Here is an 18,272-nt window from a genome sequence, read left to right on the forward strand (position 1 = left end):
GTAAAATTTGTGAAAGTGTAAATAAGATTGCAAGCGTAAATCAAATTTGCATGCGCAAGATAAGATTTGTAAAGGTGTAAGTCGACTTTCAAGTGTAAGAAAAAAATATTTGCAGCATTTTAGTGTTATTCGTAAGTGTAATTCATGTATTGTGAAACTGCAGCTTCATGCTAACGCAAAATAATAAGGATCTGCATTCTTCTGACTTCCATTTTTCCGCGTGTACACTTTTGGCACTGTTTCAGCGCACAGATGCGGCCAAAAGTACTGCAGGTCTGTGAACATCAATTTGCAAGCGAAAGCAACAGAGTCAAGAACTGCAAAACAGATTAATTGCGTAAAATCAAACTTTGTTTAAAAAATAAACTGCTGCAAACGTCTAAATTACTTGTTGGGTGCGTAGGATAAACGCTCCCGAAATAACCTGGTTTGCACAGTTCGTCTTTCTGCGCTTACAGTTTTGGCACGATTCTATCACTGACTTAGCTTTGCAAGCGTGAAAGAGGAGGGCGGGTCCACCTTCTTCATGTAGCCAATCAAATGAGCTTCTTGCTGACTCTCGATTTACTCTTATCTGATTGGTTCAATTATCGCGCCAGTCACCAGAAGAGAAACAAACTCCTTCGTGAGTGACTTTCTGACTTGGCTCAGCATCTTCCTCGCCGCCGTTATGGTACTTTTAACGCACACACAAATATATAATAATAAACAATTGTTGTAGGCCTATATTAAAATAATTTATAAGTTGTGTAGGCTACTATTAAGCCGACTCCCGCCTCCCGTGTGTTAATACTGCATACTATGACATTCTCGGTGTTAAGAAAAACAGATTCGGCTGGTTTGGCATTTTCATTGAAAGGATGTAGGTCTATATGTTAAGCATCAGCTCAAAATTATGTATATGTTAGGCATCAGCTCAAAGGTCTAAGCATATTAAATGGTATCTGCTTTGAGCTGATGCTAAACTATATAATTAATACATTTTATAGCAAATCTATAATGTGCATGTTGCTAATTGTTATACTGCTGTCTAAATCGTAGGAACTACTAATGAATGCTGTGATGGATAGACTTCACACACGACTGACCCATCTGCTTAATCGGCCACCAGTTGATTTAGATTTTTTGGAGTTTACCTGTTCACAGGAGCTAGTTTTTTTAAGTGCAGTTTCAAGCCAGGAGGATGCAGGATTTCTACATGCTGTAATGAATGGACTTAGAGAGGTTGTGCAGGTGATTGGTGAGATCAACGACAATCACGTGTACAACATTCTAGATTTTGAATCTGGCAAGCTTGGGCGACCAAGAATAGTTTTGTCAGAGGACCGTATTGAGGAACTTATAGCCATGTCTCTACCAGTCCCATGTGTAGCAAAATTGCTGGGAGTGAGCACAAGAACCATACGCCGGAGAATGTCAGAAATAGGATTGTCAGTGAGAGACACATACAGTAGGGTTCAGGATGAAGAGCTAGACACATTAGTCACAGCAGTAAAATCCAGACATCCATATGCTGGATATAGGATGGTGAAGGGTTTGCTGCAGGCTGAGGGTCACAGAGTGCAGTGGGAAAGGATTCGGGCCTCCATGCACAGGGTTGACAGTGCAGGCATCATCTCCAGGCTGACACAGTTGGGATGTGTGGTTCGGCGAACATACTCTGTGCCTAGCCCAGGAGCACTGATGCACATTGATACAAATCATAAGCTCATTCGGTATGTATATACTCATCCTAAATTAGTCAAGGAAATGTTATTAGCTGAACCTTTTTATTTTTTATTTTTCTCCAAAACAGCTACAACATTGTGATCTTCGGGGGCATTGATGGTTTCTCTAGAAAGGTATTTAAATGTGAACAAAGGGCTATTCTGCACGGAAGTCAACTAATTATTACTACCAAACTTGCAACCATTGCTCGAGATCTATAACATGTATATTGCATATTGATGTCTGAATCACATATTGTAAAAAAATGTTTACACAGATCATGTACCTTGGTGTTGCAACCAACAATCTGGCTTCAACAACCCTTTACTACTTCCAGTGCTCAATTGAGAGATTCGGTCTTCCACTCAGGTAAATGTTGGATTTGATTCAATTTGCATTTGGTCTAAACCAGGGGTATTAACGCCTGGTCCAGTCCATTGTCCTGCATTAGCTTGTTTAAGTGCATTTGGTTAAAATTTTAAGTTAAACTTATTTGCAAAGAATGTAATGCATACAGTATTTAACATTTTATTCAAAGTAAAATGTTGTATAGTGTAAACCAATGTTGGTAACACTTTATAATAATGTTCAGTTGTAAGCCATTTATAACTGGTTAGTTAATGAACTTATCATTTACAAAACATTCATAAATAATTAGCAAGTGATATACTAACATTTTATGTATGTTTTATAAATTCTGTTACAAATCATTTACAAGTGATTAGTAAATGATTAACAAATCATTTATGAAACATGACTGCATTCATAAATTATTAATAAGTGATATGTTCATTATTTTATGTATGTTTTGTAGATTCAGTTATAAGTAATTTACAATTGATTAGTTAATGATTACTGTAACTAATCATTTACAAAACATGACTATGTGTTTCATAAATAAATAATACATTAAGTTACATTTATTTGTATGTTTTGCTCACATCAGATTGACTGGTTAAAGACTCATGTGTTTCAGAGAAGACAGCTGTCTATACCCTCACCAATCAGCACTTACACTGCAGTAGCCTACACACTGCAGTGTTCAACACCTGCTATAGATGTGTAAACACATGAATAAGTCATTTACAACACTTTCTGCATCCCCTAATCTAAAGTGTAAACCATTCATCACTTCTAAATGTGTTACACATCATTCATAGATAAGATCCACAGATCTTATGCCTTATTGATTCCACTTTATAATAACATTCAGTTGTAAGTCATTTTTAAGTGGTTAGTTAATGATGAACTAATCATTTAGAAAACATTCATAAATGATTAGAAAGTGATATACTAATATTTTATGTATATTTTGTAAACTGTTACAAGTCATTACAAGTGATTAGTAAAATAATAACTAATAATTTACAAAACATGAATATGCTTTTCATAAATATTTAATAAATAGTTTTTTTGTGTATATATGTAGCAATTATTAGAGGGTGCAAAAAGTGTTGTCAATGGCTTATATACACATACATGTAAACTAATCATCACTTGTAATTGTCTTACACATCATTCGTAGATTTACACTTAAAGGAACTGTATGTAAGAAATGTATTTAAATTAATCATTAAATTGCCCTGATATGTCACTAGACATTAATAAATCGTGTTAATTTCAAATACTTATATGACTGACAACAGTAGTCCGGCCAGGATATCGTCATTTAAAAGTTGCAGCCCTCAACTGATGTTGATGTTTTGAAAGTGATTGCAGTACCAGTTTTGGCCACAATCTTACATACGGTTCCAGGACTAATCCCTGGTAAACAAGGGCCACCATGGATGAAGGAGTGGCCAACCATCCTCCCAGCCATTAGGAAAAGGTCACTCTCCACTAGAATTTGGGATGTGGAGGGTACAAGATGATCGGGCTCACCCTCAAATAACAAAGTTGTTCCTGTGTTCCCTACAAAATAGATTTGTGAAAGAAAACTTTTGGCCAATAAATTACTACAGTTAAAATTTCAATTCATAAATATTTACTTAGTTATGTTATACAAAATGGCTACAGTAAAGCATTCACATTGGTCTATTATCTTTTTTTGTGTGCAAGTCAATAAACAAGGTCATTGGAATCAACAGTTAACTCTTACCTAAATTGATCATGAAGCCATTTGTCAGTTTTAAAACTGCCGTACTGAGAATATGACGATTCACCCCCTCACCAGTGGCGGCATCACCTGTTAAAGATGACATTAAATAATTAGTTCTCCCAAAATAGTAAAATCTGCATTTTACATTGTAGATGAACTAACCTTTTTTACTAGGTAACAACTTTTCAGAGAACATACCAGACATTTGTTTACTATTTATGGTAATACATTATCAGTGTACTTTTTATAAATCATGATATTGAGAAAATATTACCTCTGAGGATACAGGAAAATGGCCTAGCCCAGTTGATATTTGGTCGCTTGTAGAAAGAAATTATCTCTCTATCCTGCTCCTCTAGGTCGTCCCTGAGATCTAACATGAAACGCAAGGGTTGTCCCTGTTCTTCAGTACTCAGTAGTTGTTTTCTGTACACATCTGCAGCCATTTTTGGCTCAGTAATCTTCTTCCAATCTGAAGTTATAAGAAAAACTAATTTTGTTTACTGTTTTCAACTTAATGTTTTAACCTATTTAAAACTCAATGTCAATGTCAACCATTATTCTTATTGCATCCACTCAACCTTCTCTTTCAAGAGATGTTCTGGCTACAGCATCCTCATCGCCCCTTCTGCTGGATGGTCCGGCTACAGCATCCTCGCCACCTACTCTCCTGTTGGATGGTCCGGCTACAGCATCCTCGCCACCTACTCTCCTGTTGGGTGGTCCGGCTACCTCTTGCTGTTCAGATGCAGCATCCTCTCCACTTTCACTGCTGTGAGGTGGTCCAGTTACAGCATCATTTGTCCACTCTGAAGAGTTCTCCATTTCTCTAGAGCAACTTGCGGAATAAAACAACAACATGTCATCTATGATGATACAAATATTTAAAAAATTAACCCATCTATGTGTAAACTGTACTTTAACATACTTTTCTACACAGAGACTAGCGTGGAATTCAATCATGTCTTCTGGAAAATAACTTCCACAGACTGGACATTGTTCCTATAAGTAGCAGAACAAATGTTTTAAAATGTGTTCAAAGTAATAACATTAATATTTATACTTGAAGAAGTTTTTTTTTTTTTTTTTACAGACCATGCTAGGTTTGATCTTTTTTTCCTCAGTGACATAAATTATGTCCTCATCTGGACTTTCTTCCTGTTACAGAAAAAAAAAAATCTTACTGGGAAATCAAACATTACACATCTACAGTATAGTAGTAAAATAAACTATGATATATCTGTAAACTTTACACAAACTTACTGATGCATTTTCTGAGTCTAGTGCACAATTGTCAATGTGCAGAGCCAAAACTTGAAGTGGCATGGTGACTCCACACTTTTTGCAAACAGATTTGGGCATCTTCTCAAATTCTGCTGAATGTGGGGATAATGGTGTACTGTCTATTGTATCTTGCAGTGGAACTATGTATAGTGTGATCTTTCCATTGCTAGAAGCCACTTTTAAACATTTGGTTGTATAGCCTTCAGACTCGGGTGGCACCACAGTCAACTTTCTTTGTCCGCATCCACCTTGTTATTAAGTACAAGACATGGACCTGATTAGTAATATTTTGAAGTGGAACATTATTAAACATAGAATACATACACTGTAAAAAGGCTTACAACTTTCTGCATGTGTTAAAATATTCCTGCATTATAATATGCTGAATAAAAGATAAACATACTATAGTAATTACTATTGATAGTGCTGTGGAACTTAGCCTCTGTATTTTCTTATAGAATCAAACAACAATCCCCATACCTGCAGCTTTATAGCAAAGCCAACCGCCAGCTAGTTGTTTCATTTTATGGTACTCGTCTTCGAGGATACTGACAATCTTAATCAAGAATCAGAAGGAGTAAGAATGAAGAACAGTCACCAAAAGATTGTATTAAATAAAGTGAAAACTGAGCACATATGCCGAAGTGAGTACACTACCTCTTTGTGAGTAGCATTTTCTGGCAATGACACTACCCTTCGTCCAAGGCCTGCCTGAAGCAACCTAAGCTCTTCTGCCCCCTTAGGAGTTCTGTCAGTATGCTCTGGGAGCAGAAAGAATTGTATGGAGAACGTCCGTATGGATTTGGTTACTTGAAAACGGCGTTTTCCTTGTTTTTTTAAAAACAGTCCAGGAAATGATCTGTCAAAAAAGAAACAGTTGAGGGTGAGGAAAAAAGAAAAAGTCGGAAACACCTCTGAGCTGATTGGTCAAAAGATTCTATTATAAGAAAGATCTGTGAAATACATTTTCAGACATACAGCTGGCATCTCAGTTTTATGGACTGCACCAATAAAGTCTGATCTTCGGTATCTGGAACTTTTGGAGGTTTTTTTGGAGAGACAATTTTTTTTTTTTCACAACATGGCTATAACAAACATTTATTTTGTGTTCCAAATAACAGTGAGTGAATAATGACAGATTTTGCATTACTGTTAATGGTTTTAAAAGTAAAAACTAACCTTTGCATTTCATTGTTGACAGTGGGTGCTGGAGTAGGCCTATTTGTCCCTGTATTAGGAGATCCACTAGGTTTTCCGGAGACAGATGTGACCCCTGTATGTATAAGACCAGGAGCTCCACTTCTAATCGATCCTGGCCGGGAAGGGGTAGGGGTGGCTGCGGGGGTGGGGGTGGGGTTGTGGCGTGCTTCCTCCACACAGTCCAACAAATTTTTAAGAGCATTTTGTAACCTATCTTGCCGGGCCTGCTCCTGAAAAGTAATTAGAGTGGTAGCTGCACTACTACAGTACTCAACCTGCCTTTCTTATTACCTCACACATAATCATAACAGCAGGATCTAAACAACTAACAATGCATACTTTGATAGGGAATATTGCTTTGGGATTGTTGGGATGAGCACTGCATGATATACTGAGAACTAGCTCAATCTGCTGCAGAAAGAATAACGTTAGTAGAATAAATGAGCAATGGACACACACTGTGTTTAAATTATAGATTTGGATATCAGCTCAAAGCTCTAAGCAGATTATATGATATACACCATATAATATGCTTAGACCTTTGAGCTGATGCTTAACATATACATCCTTTCAATGAAAATGCCAAACCAGCCGAATCTGTTTTTCTTAACACCGAGAATGTCATAGTATGCAGTATTAACACACGGGAGGCGGAAGTCGGCTTAATAGTATACTACACAACTTATAAATTATTTAAATATAGGCCTACAACAATTGTTTATTATTATATATTTGTGTGTGCGTTAAAAGTACCATAACGGCGGCGAGGAAGATGCTGAGCCAAGTCAGAAAGTCACTCACGAAGGAGTTTGTTTCTCTTCTGGTGACTGGCGCGATAATTGAACCAATCAGATAAGAGTAAATCGAGAGTCAGCAAGAAGCTCATTTGATTGGCTACATGAAGAAGGTGGACCCGCCCTCCTCTTTCACGCTTGCAAAGCTAAGTCAGTGATAGAATCGTGCCAAAACTGTAAGCGCAGAAAGACGAACTGTGCAAACCAGGTTATTTCGGGAGCGTTTATCCTACGCACCCAACAAGTAATTTAGACGTTTGCAGCAGTTTATTTTTTAAACAAAGTTTGATTTTACGCAATTAATCTGTTTTGCAGTTCTTGACTCTGTTGCTTTCGCTTGCAAATTGATGTTCACAGACCTGCAGTACTTTTGGCCGCATCTGTGCGCTGAAACAGTGCCAAAAGTGTACACGCGGAAAAATGGAAGTCAGAAGAATGCAGATCCTTATTATTTTGCGTTAGCATGAAGCTGCAGTTTCACAATACATGAATTACACTTACGAATAACACTAAAATGCTGCAAATATTTTTTTCTTACACTTGAAAGTCGACTTACACCTTTACAAATCTTATCTTGCGCATGCAAATTTGATTTACGCTTGCAATCTTATTTACACTTTCACAAATTTTACCTTGCGCTTGCAATTCATTATGGCATAATTTTATCTTCATAAAACACTTCCTTCTTGTCGGTCCCAAATACAGCACAAGAGAAAACATTCTTCCCACAGTTTGAAGCTTTGAATCCTGCATTCTTGTCTCTAAATGACTCGGAGAAACTACTCTATATACTTGGAGAGAATGAGACGGCAGTCACAATAGCTACTAACTATTTATACACCATACACACCATACGAAAGGGATAATTTATTGTATTCAACTGTTTTATTTTATATTCTTAATTCTATATAATTACTATTATTAATATTAGAAATATTATCTGCTGCTGCTATTTTTATTGTATTTTATTGTAATCATATTTTATTCTGTATCTAAATGCTAAATTTGGCAATACTGTAACTCAAATGTCATGCCAATAAAGCAACTTGAACTTGAACTAGAGAGAGAGAGAGAGAGGAGAAATGTAAGAAAGTTTAATGTTGTATGTAAACTGTGTTTGAGGGGAAGTCGTGGCCTAATGGTTAGAGAGTCGGACTCTCAATCGAAGGGTTGTGAGTTCGAGTCCCGGGCCGGCAGGAATTGTAGGTGGGGGGAGTGCATGTACAGTTCTCTCTCCACCTTCAATACCACGACTTATGTGCCCTTGAGCAAGGCATCGAACCCCCAACTGCTCCCCGGGCGCCGCAGCATAAATGGCTCCCCACTGCTCCTGGTGTGTGTTCACAGTGTGTGTGTGTGTGTGTTCACTGCTCTGTGTGTGTGCACTTCGGATGGGTTAAATGCAGAGCACAAATTCTGAGTATGGCCGAATGTCATGTCATGTCGTTTGAGAGAGAGAGAGAGAGAGAGAGAGAGAGAGAGGTGTTCAGAGAGAAGTCTGTTGGATGTTTAGCTGTTATTTGTTTTATGGACTCAATGTTGAAAATGTAAAACATTTCTGATTCCATGGTGTATTTTACTGAACATGAGTATTTACAATGCAAATCCAAATTATTTTAATTTACTGTTACTTATATCTTGTCTTTAACTTTATTAAGATCAGATTCTGCAGGTAAAATAACCATAATAAGGTGACTTGACTTGGACTTGACTTGACTTACTACAGGACTTGACTTGACTTGACTTGACTTGACATAACTTGTGACTTGACTTGACTTGCCCAAGAAAAAAATACTTGGGACTTACTTGAGACTTGAAGGTTAAGACTTGAGACTTACTTGAGACTTGCACATGTGTGACTTGGTCCCATCTCTGTTTTTAACATTGCTAACAGCTTAATTAACCACCAATGTCAGACTATTAATAATAGCTAGCGATATCGCTAACGTAGTTAGCTGTGAAAGCTGAGACTTTATAAGAAATAACAAGTTTAAATGAATTATTATTACGTTTTAACTTATATTGCCGTTCATATAATAAACTAAATGGTGTTATGAGCACAATATGTACAGTGACAGGATTAGTGATGGAGCTAAAGCATCTCTCTTTCATTTCACTACCGTTACTTATTTACAAAGATTAAGTGGTAGCACTTTAGAATAATGGTCCATTAGTTAATGTTAGTTAATTAATTAATTAACTATATTTAATATATTTATTTAATATTGTTATAATTATAAAAGAGAGAGGTTAGAATATGAGCAGGGTCAATCTGGCCATTCATTATTATTATGTAGAATAATGATAAATATAAATGAATAATAATAATATTTATTTTTATATGTATATATAAAGACCTCTAACACTAGCTTGCTCTATTCTTTTTCTATTCTGTCTGTTTTCTTTTTATTTATTATATTATTGCTATGTTTACTGTGTTAAGCTAACTGAGACTTGTTATAGCACTTATAAATCATTGCTCTTTTTGTTGTTTTGGATTGCTTCCACCGTCCTCATTTGTAGGTCGCTTTGGATAAAAGCGTCTGCTAAATGAATAAATGTAAATGTAATATTATTTAATATAATTAATATTATGAGCTTATTAAATGTTTCTGTAGTTGTTGTCAAATATTTGGAGGTGAATGCATCACACTGGTGGTGTTTGAGGAGATTCATCCTTCTATGTAAAGTGCTTTGAGTGCCCAGAAAAGTGCTATATAAATGTAAGGGATTATTAGTTATTAATAATTAAATATAACCAGTTTCCTCAGTCGATCACAATACTATAGACTGCATTTAAAATGCTTTGCACAGGCTGTTTAATGCTGATCATGTACTGCAAGTATCTTCACACAAAAACTACATGATGTATAATAGCCTAGAAATTAAAAACACAGGAACTCATAGTGAGTCCAGCTGCAATATCATGATGAACTCATTGTGATGTTGTTATAATGATTATTAATTTTGATTAACAAAGTTTTTTGAGGGGAGCATCTCATATTCTGGTCTGTGATAAAAATAACTATACTTAGATATTTTGTTGTTCAATGTAAACTGCACACACTCACACCCAAACATTCATACCTATTAACAAATATAGAAAAATTAACCACTGTTTCAAATTGTGTGTTTTCTGCATGAGTGTATGTAATGTGCATTAAAAAACATAATTTCAAGCATCGTCAGGTTTTTTTTTTACATTATTTGACTCATTAACTGAATAAAATAGAAAACCTTGAGGGAAGCAGTGGAGAATTAGTCTTTATTAGTCTAGTTTTGTCTTCACAACTAAACCACTCTATTCCCAGAGAAAGACAGAACTGAAAACTTAAATAAAATGTGTTTCTTGATCTGAGATTGATTCAGAGGATTTGTTATTATATATACATGTGTGTGTGTGTGTGTGTGTGTGTGTATATATATATACTGTATATATATATATATATATATATATATATATATATATATATATATATATATATATATATATATATATATATATATATATATATATTATACTTATGGAACTCATTAATTAAACACAATTTGGAACTCATATCCACAATTTTTTGACTTGTGTCATTAGTTGTGTCATAATTTGTTTAATAATTATTACACAAATAGTATTTTAAAATTACATTTAACAATTTTTTATTTTACTCTATAATTTACTATTAATTTATTCTTCATTTGTGTCTATTCTGTATTATTCCACCATTGATATTACATATTCTTCTTGCTATTATTAATATATTGTTGTTCAGTTATTTAATATAGGCTGTACTCACTGTCACTTGATTTAATGGCGGATGAATGTCTACCTTTGATTGCAGGTGGGGACACACTCGAGCTGCATTCTGTGCAGTTCGAGCTCGAGGCCGTGGGGAAGCAGATTCGCGACCTGGAGGTGAGGCAGGCCCAGCTGAGAGAGCGGAGAGCCGCGCTGGAATCATCCCGGTAAGTATACAGCGATCTGCTAACAGTCCCACCACGTCTACTCCGTGTGTTTCTCTGCACAGGCCCGGTGCACCCAGGACGCGATCTTCCCAGATGTCCTTCACTCCGACGCCGGGACACCACGGACCCTGGGTGCATCCACAGTGGAGGACGCGAGCCGGGTCCCGGGCGATGACTTCTCCACCTCCTGCCTTCGAGATCTCCATCCGGAACCGCTTCGCTCCCCTCCGCGAGACAGGACGCGATGCTGTGATCATCGGAGACTCTATCGTCCGACAAGTCTGTGCTACGTTAGCCGAAGGTAAAGTGCACACTCATTGTTTGCCTGGTGCTCGTGTTCTCGATGTTTTTGCGCAGATACCCGCGATCCTGAAGGCCGACGAGAGCCCCAGAGCGGTCGTGCTTCACGCCGGGGTTAACGACACCACGCTGCGGCAGACGGAGACGCTGAAGAGGGACTTCAGCAGCCTGATCGAGACGGTTCGCAGCACGACGCCCGCGGTGACGATCATCGTGTCTGGACCACTGCCCACGTATCGACGAGGACACGAAAGGTTCAGTAGACTTTTTGCTTTAAATGAATGGTTGTTGTCATGGTGTAAAGAACAGAAACTGCTATTTGTTAATAACTGGAATCTTTTCTGGGAGCGTCCTAGGCTGTTTCGTGCTGATGGATTACACCCCAGCAGAATCGGAGCGGAGCTGCTCTCTGACAACATCTCCAGGACACTTCGCTCCATGTGACTAGTAAGACAATTCTCTAATAACTATTATGATGAGTTTTGTTCCACCCGCTTAAATGATAAAAGTACTTGCGCTGTAAAAACTATTAAGACTGTGTCTGTTCCCCGAATAGTGAGGTCAAAATATAATGTAGGATCTAGAAAAAATCTTATCGTAATTAAACCAGAAAAATGTAAAGTAAATGAACAAAAACAATTTTTAAAGTTTGGGCTCATAAATATTAGATCACTCACACCCAAAGCAGTTATTGTAAATGAAATGATCACAGAAAATAGTTTTGATGTACTCTGCTTGACTGAAACCTGGCTAAAACCAAATGATTATTTTGGTCTAAATGAGTCCACTCCACCAAACTACTGTTATAAGCATGAGCCCCGTCAGACTGGTCGTGGCGGAGGTGTTGCAACAATATATAGTGATATTCTCAATGTTACCCAGAAAACAGGATACAGGTTTAACTCTTTTGAAATACTTCTGCTAAATGTTACACTGTCAGACATGCAAAAGAAATCTAATGTATCTCTTGCTCTGGCTACTGTGTATAGACCACCAGGGCCGTATACAGAATTCCTAAAAGAATTTGCAGATTTCCTCTCAGACCTTCTAGTTACAGTTGATAAGGCGCTAATCATGGGAGATTTTAATATTCACGTTGATAATACAAATGATACATTAGGACTTGCGTTTACTGACCTAATAAACTCCTTTGGAGGAAGCAAAATGTCACCGGGCCCACTCATCGTTTTAATCATACACTAGATTTAATTATATCGCATGTAATCGATCTTACTGCTATAGATATTGTACCCCAAAGTGATGATATTACAGACCATTTCCTTGTATCGTGCATGCTGCGTATAACTGATATTAACTATATGTCTCAGCGTTACCGTCTGGGCAGAACTATTGTTCCAGCCACCAAAGAAAGATTCGCAAATAACCTGCCTGATCTATCTCAACTGCTATTTGTACCCAAAAATACACATGAATTAGACGAAATTACTGACAACATGGGCACTATTTTCTCTAATACATTAGAAGCTGTTGCCCCCATCAAATTGAAAAAGGTTAGAGAAAAACGTACTGTGCCATGGTATAACAGTAATACTCACTCTCTCAAGAAAGTAACTCGTAGTCTTGAACGCAAATGGAGAAAAACTAACTTGGAAGTTTTTAAAATTGCATGGAAATACAGTATGTCCAGGTATAGACAGGCTCTAAAAACTGCTAGGGCAGAGCATATCCACAAACTCATTGAAAATAACCAAAACAATCCAAGGTTTTTATTTAGCACAGTGGCTAAATTAACAAATTACCAGACGCCACCTGATTCAAATATTCCACCAACGTTAAATAGTAATAACTTTATGAATTTCTTCACTGATAAAATAGATAACATTAGAAATACAATAGTGAATGTAGATTCAACAGCGTCTAACACTTCAGTTTCATCCATCGCACCCAAAGATAAACTGCAGTGCTTTACAAATATAGGACAGGAAGAGCTAAATAAACTTATCACTGTATCTAAACCAACAACATGTTTATTAGATCCTGTACCCACTAAATTACTAAAAGAGCTGTTACCTGTAGCCGAAGAACCGCTTTTCAATATCATTAACTCGTCGTTATCTTTAGGTCACGTCCCAAAACCATTCAAGCTGGCGGTTATCAAGCCTCTTATTAAGAAACCAAAACTAGATCCTAGTAAACTGGCAAATTATAGGCCTATTTCAAATCTTCCATTTATGTCTAAAATTTTAGAAAAACTTGTGTCTGCTCAATTGAGCACCTTCCTGCATAAAAATGATCTGTATGAAGAATTTCAGTCAGGTTTTAGGCCCCACCATAGCACAGAAACTGCACTTGTTAAAATTACAAATGACCTGCTCCTTGCGTCAAATCAAGGCTGCATCTCATTTCTAGTCTTACTTGATCTTAGTGCTGCGTTCGACACCATAGATCATGACATACTCATAGATCGATTACAAAACTATACAGGTATTCAAGGGCAGGCTCTAAGATGGTTTAGATCCTACCTGTCCGATCGCTACCATTTTGTTTACTTAAATGGGGTGTGATCTCATTTATCACCAGTAAAATATGGAGTGCCACAAGGATCCGTCCTAGGTCCCCTTCTATTTTCAATATACATGTTGCCCCTTGGTAATATTATTAGAAAATACGGGATTAGCTTCCACTGTTATGCTGATGATACTCAGCTATATATCTCAATGAGACCAGATGAAACTTCCCAATTATCTAAGCTAACAGAGTGTGTTAAAAATGTAAAAGATTGGATGACAAATAATTTTTTTCCAATTAAATTCGGATAAGACAGAGATATTAATTATTGGACCAAAAAACACTACACAGAATCTTGTAGATTACAATCTGCAACTTGACGGATGTACTGTTACTTACTCTACAGTCAGAAATCTGGGTGTTATATTAGACAGCAATTTGTCTTTTGAAAATCATATTTCGAATGTTACAAAAACTGCATTCTTCCATCTTAGAAACATTGCCAAGCTACGAAACATGTTATCTGTTTCTGATGCAGAAAAGCTATGCATTTATGTCCTCTAGACTGGACTATTGTAATGCACCTCTAGGTGGTTGTCCTGCTTCGTCAATAAACAAGCTACAGGTAGTCCAAGAGTCCTTACGAGGTCAAGAAAATATGATCATATTACACCAATTTTACAGCTACCTATTAAGTTCCGTATCAGTTACAAATTATCATTACTTACCTATAAGGCCCTAAATGGTTTAGCTCCTGCGTACCTAACTAGCCTTCTACCACGCTACAATCCATCACGCTCCCTAAGGTCACAAAACGCTGGACTTTTGGTAGTTCCTAGGATAGCAAAGTCCACTAAAGGAGGTAGAGCTTTTTCACATTTGGCTCCCAAACTCTGGAATAGCCTTCCTGATAATGTTCGGGGTTCAGACACACTCTCTCTGTTTAAATCTAGATTAAAAACACATCTCTTTCGCCAAGCATTCGAATAATGTATCTCTTAAATTGTGAGTGTAGTTGCATCTGATCAAATGTGCATTTTTATTCATTAGCTTGGGTTAAACTAATTTGACTTTGTTGGATCAGCAGCTATGCTAATGATGTTTCTATTTTGTTTCTATGTTTTGCCACGGGATGTAACTAGGATTTACACAAGCTCCAGTCTGGATCCAGAACACCTGACAAAAGAGATGATGCTGACCCTCAGAGGACCCCAGATGATGCTAACCTTGAATCAACAAACAGGACTAACAATTATTGCTACATGTGTGACTGCATCATATAATAACTATTAATTAATAATATTGATAGTTCATCATCTAGCTGACTACGTCTTGTATTATTATTTTATTTTTTATTTTTTTCTAAAATCCTGTCAAACGTGCACAAACTACCAGCTACTACTAAATTGTATTGTAGAAACATAAATTGTATTGTAGAAACATAATTTTCTGTAAAGTTGCTTTGTAACGATTTGTATTGTAAAAAGCGCTATACAAATAAACTTGAATTGAATTGAATTAATATGGTATTATTCATATTATACATATAATTTGTGCTATTAAAATCTATTATATCACGTATGTTATTGTACCGTTGTGCTCGCTTTTCATATTATTTACTTCAAGTTGTACTACATATACTTTTTAAATATAACATATCACTTTTACTATATTTGTACTGTGCTCTGTATCAGTGCATATATTTAAATTATCACTGGATCCATAAAGGCTTATCAGTTACATTTGTTATTGTGCTATCAAAATGAAAAGCAGACTACAAGTGTGTCAGTTTTTGATTTGTATTTACTTCTTTTATTTAATTTTCTCAATGATGGTAAATTATTAGTGTTTTAAGATGTTTTAAGACCTGAGACACAAGAAAGAAAAAAAATAAAGAAAAATGTTGGGATTGAACACAGAGAAAGCAATAAAAAAAACTACAGTACATTTCATTTAATGTAGATTCAAATTACATAACATGTATATGTCAAAGTTATACTAAATTAATTAAATGAAATTAAATTAATTAGAATTGTAAACCGAAAAATTCTACGAAATCAACAAGTGAGACAAATGTGTGCTTTCACAATTCCTTACAAAAATTAATAATTTTCCAAACCTAACTAAATAACTGGAGGCAACGTTTTTTTAACTGCACGTAGATCACAAACCTCTGAAATTGGCTGATAAATTTGAAAGTTATCGTGTTTTTATTCAGAAATAAATGCAGCTCCCCCGTTTACTTTTATTTATTTTTAAGGCAGTCTTTCCCTCACAAAAATGGCGGATGCATTGATATATCGCAGCAACGGCTCATAACGGCCAATGAGGCATCTAGGTATTTATATGTCTACGGTTGCTACAATGTTGCTATGTAGCTGTCAGGTCTTAGCATGTTTGCTAGCTAGCATCTTTAAGCAGATTGCTAGCATCCCCTAGTCCTCTGGTATTGTTCATTGGGGGTCACAATTGTGTTGTTCGCACCTGAAATGTAACTTTTATTTATTTTTAGTAAAATCAATGTAACATATTTCTGTTCAATAATATTTTTTACTATATAATATTAGAGGATCTTATGGTACTATTTAATATTTATGCATTAATTATGATTCATTTTTCCCACCTAAAATAATAAATCGTTTTCTAATATTTTCATCTCATCTAAAGCATCTCTGTTCACACATTTCACTTCTTCTCCTGTTTCTAAATTAGAATTAGTTCATTTCTAACAAAAGAAGAACCAGATTAAAAAGATTGTCAAGACAAACTTTATATTGCTTGAAAAAGCAGTTTAAAAAGCTTGAAGTTTGACCACCTGAAATGTAAAAGTTGATGAAGTTTCAGTAAAAGCAATGTAATATATTTCTATTTGATAATTTTTTATTATTATTATATTTTGAGAGAATTTCCTTCTACTACTCAATATTTATGCAATAATAATAATAATCAATTTCTGCTGTTTTAACACCTTTTGCCAAAACTGAAACATACAATGTCTGAGTCTAAAAATGCGTAATAAATATGCCTAAATTGTAAAGGTGTCCCAATGTGAAATATTACAATACAGATGGTATTCTTGGCTTTAGTAACTCATCTCATTCTTCTCAGTTATCTGATGGTTTAGTTCTTTTAACTGATGGACACAGGAAAGTTCATGATATGTGTGCAGCTTAATAGAAATCCTCTGCCCAGTTCAAATATCATTACCTTAATGTACAATAAACAAGTCTAAAGTGATTATTTCTGTTTTCAGTGGATATTAATGTTTATTTAACAAACACATCTTTGATACTGATAAAATAACATAAAAATAAAAGAGACTGTAAATGGTAGTTGTACTCCTAACACTATATCATTAGTAAAAGAGTCAAGACTAGGATGTCATTGTTGGAAATAGTTTTTTTTTTTTTTACCAGTTTACCTGTTGTCTGGTTGAAGCGTTCCTTTGCTACTTGGATGTTGTTTTTGAAGCTCTGATGGTAGGCATTATCAGTCTGAGTCTCTTCATCCCAGTAATCTGCTCCTACTTTCTGTTTGATCCACTCTGTCTTGGGCACAGTTCTATTTGTGTTGCTGTCAAAGTAAATAAAATGCTGATCATCTACCAGACCTACCACAGTGAGCTCTGGGAGGTTACTGACTCCAGACACACCAGTGTAGAAGTATCTCAGAGAGTGTTTTCCTGTGGACAGAGATAGAAATAGAGATCATTTTTGTCATCATCATCATCTTAGATATCTCCACATAAAGCCTGTTCAAAATTCACACTTTAAGAGCTACTGAAATTCACTTTCAGGATATACCCTTAAAAATAAAGGTGCTTCAAACGGTTCTTCAAGCAATGCCATAGTAGAACCATTTTGGTTCCACAAAGAAACCATTCAGTCAAATGTTCTTTTAAAGAACCATCTCTTTCTTACCTTTTTATAATCTGGACTAATTTTATGGAACCATTTAGACAAAAAAGGTTCTTCTATGGCATTGTGAAAGCACCTTTATTTTTAAGAGTGTAAAGGTGCATCTTGATAAATTAAAATGTCATGGAAAAGTTCATTTATTTCAGTAATTCAACTCAAATTGTGTTATTAAATTAATTCAATGCACACAGACTGAAGTAGTTTAAGTCTTTGGTTCTTTTAATTGTGATGATTTTGGCTCACATTTAACAAAAACCCACCAATTAACTATCTCAACTAATTACAATACTTTATAAGACCAATAAAAAAAACATTTTTAGTGAATTGTTGTCCTTCTGGAAAGTATGTTAATTTACTGTACATGTACTCAATACTTGGTAGGGGCTCCTTTTGCTTTAATTACTGCCTCAGTTCAGCGTGGCATGGAGGTGATCAGTTTGAGGTGGTATGAAGCCCATGTTTCTTTGACCGTGGCCTTCAGCTCATCTGCATTGTTTGGTCTCTTGTTTTTCATCTTCCTCTTGACAATAGCCCATAGATTCT

The 18,272-nt window shown here is 35.9% G+C and overlaps 1 protein-coding gene and 1 long non-coding RNA gene across 4 annotated transcripts in view; both read right to left on the reverse strand.

Moving 5' to 3' along the window:
• LOC132145018 (uncharacterized) overlaps positions 1–18,272 on the reverse strand; it is a 120,836-nt gene that overhangs the window by 13,467 nt on the left and 89,097 nt on the right. The window lies entirely within an intron of this gene.
• LOC132145013 (H-2 class I histocompatibility antigen, Q9 alpha chain-like) overlaps positions 1–18,272 on the reverse strand; it is a 111,049-nt gene that overhangs the window by 12,226 nt on the left and 80,551 nt on the right. For 2 of the 3 annotated variants that reach the window (XM_059555689.1, XM_059555687.1), the window contains exon 2: positions 17,234–17,494. The exons of the other annotated variant lie outside the window; for it this stretch is intronic. In XM_059555689.1, the coding sequence (XP_059411672.1) occupies positions 17,234–17,494 (261 nt within the window). The remainder of the gene's footprint in view (positions 1–17,233; positions 17,495–18,272) is intronic. 3 annotated transcript variants of the gene reach the window in all.

Source organism: Carassius carassius, chromosome 8 (assembly GCF_963082965.1).
Source record: "Carassius carassius chromosome 8, fCarCar2.1, whole genome shotgun sequence".
NCBI lineage: Eukaryota > Metazoa > Chordata > Actinopteri > Cypriniformes > Cyprinidae > Carassius > Carassius carassius.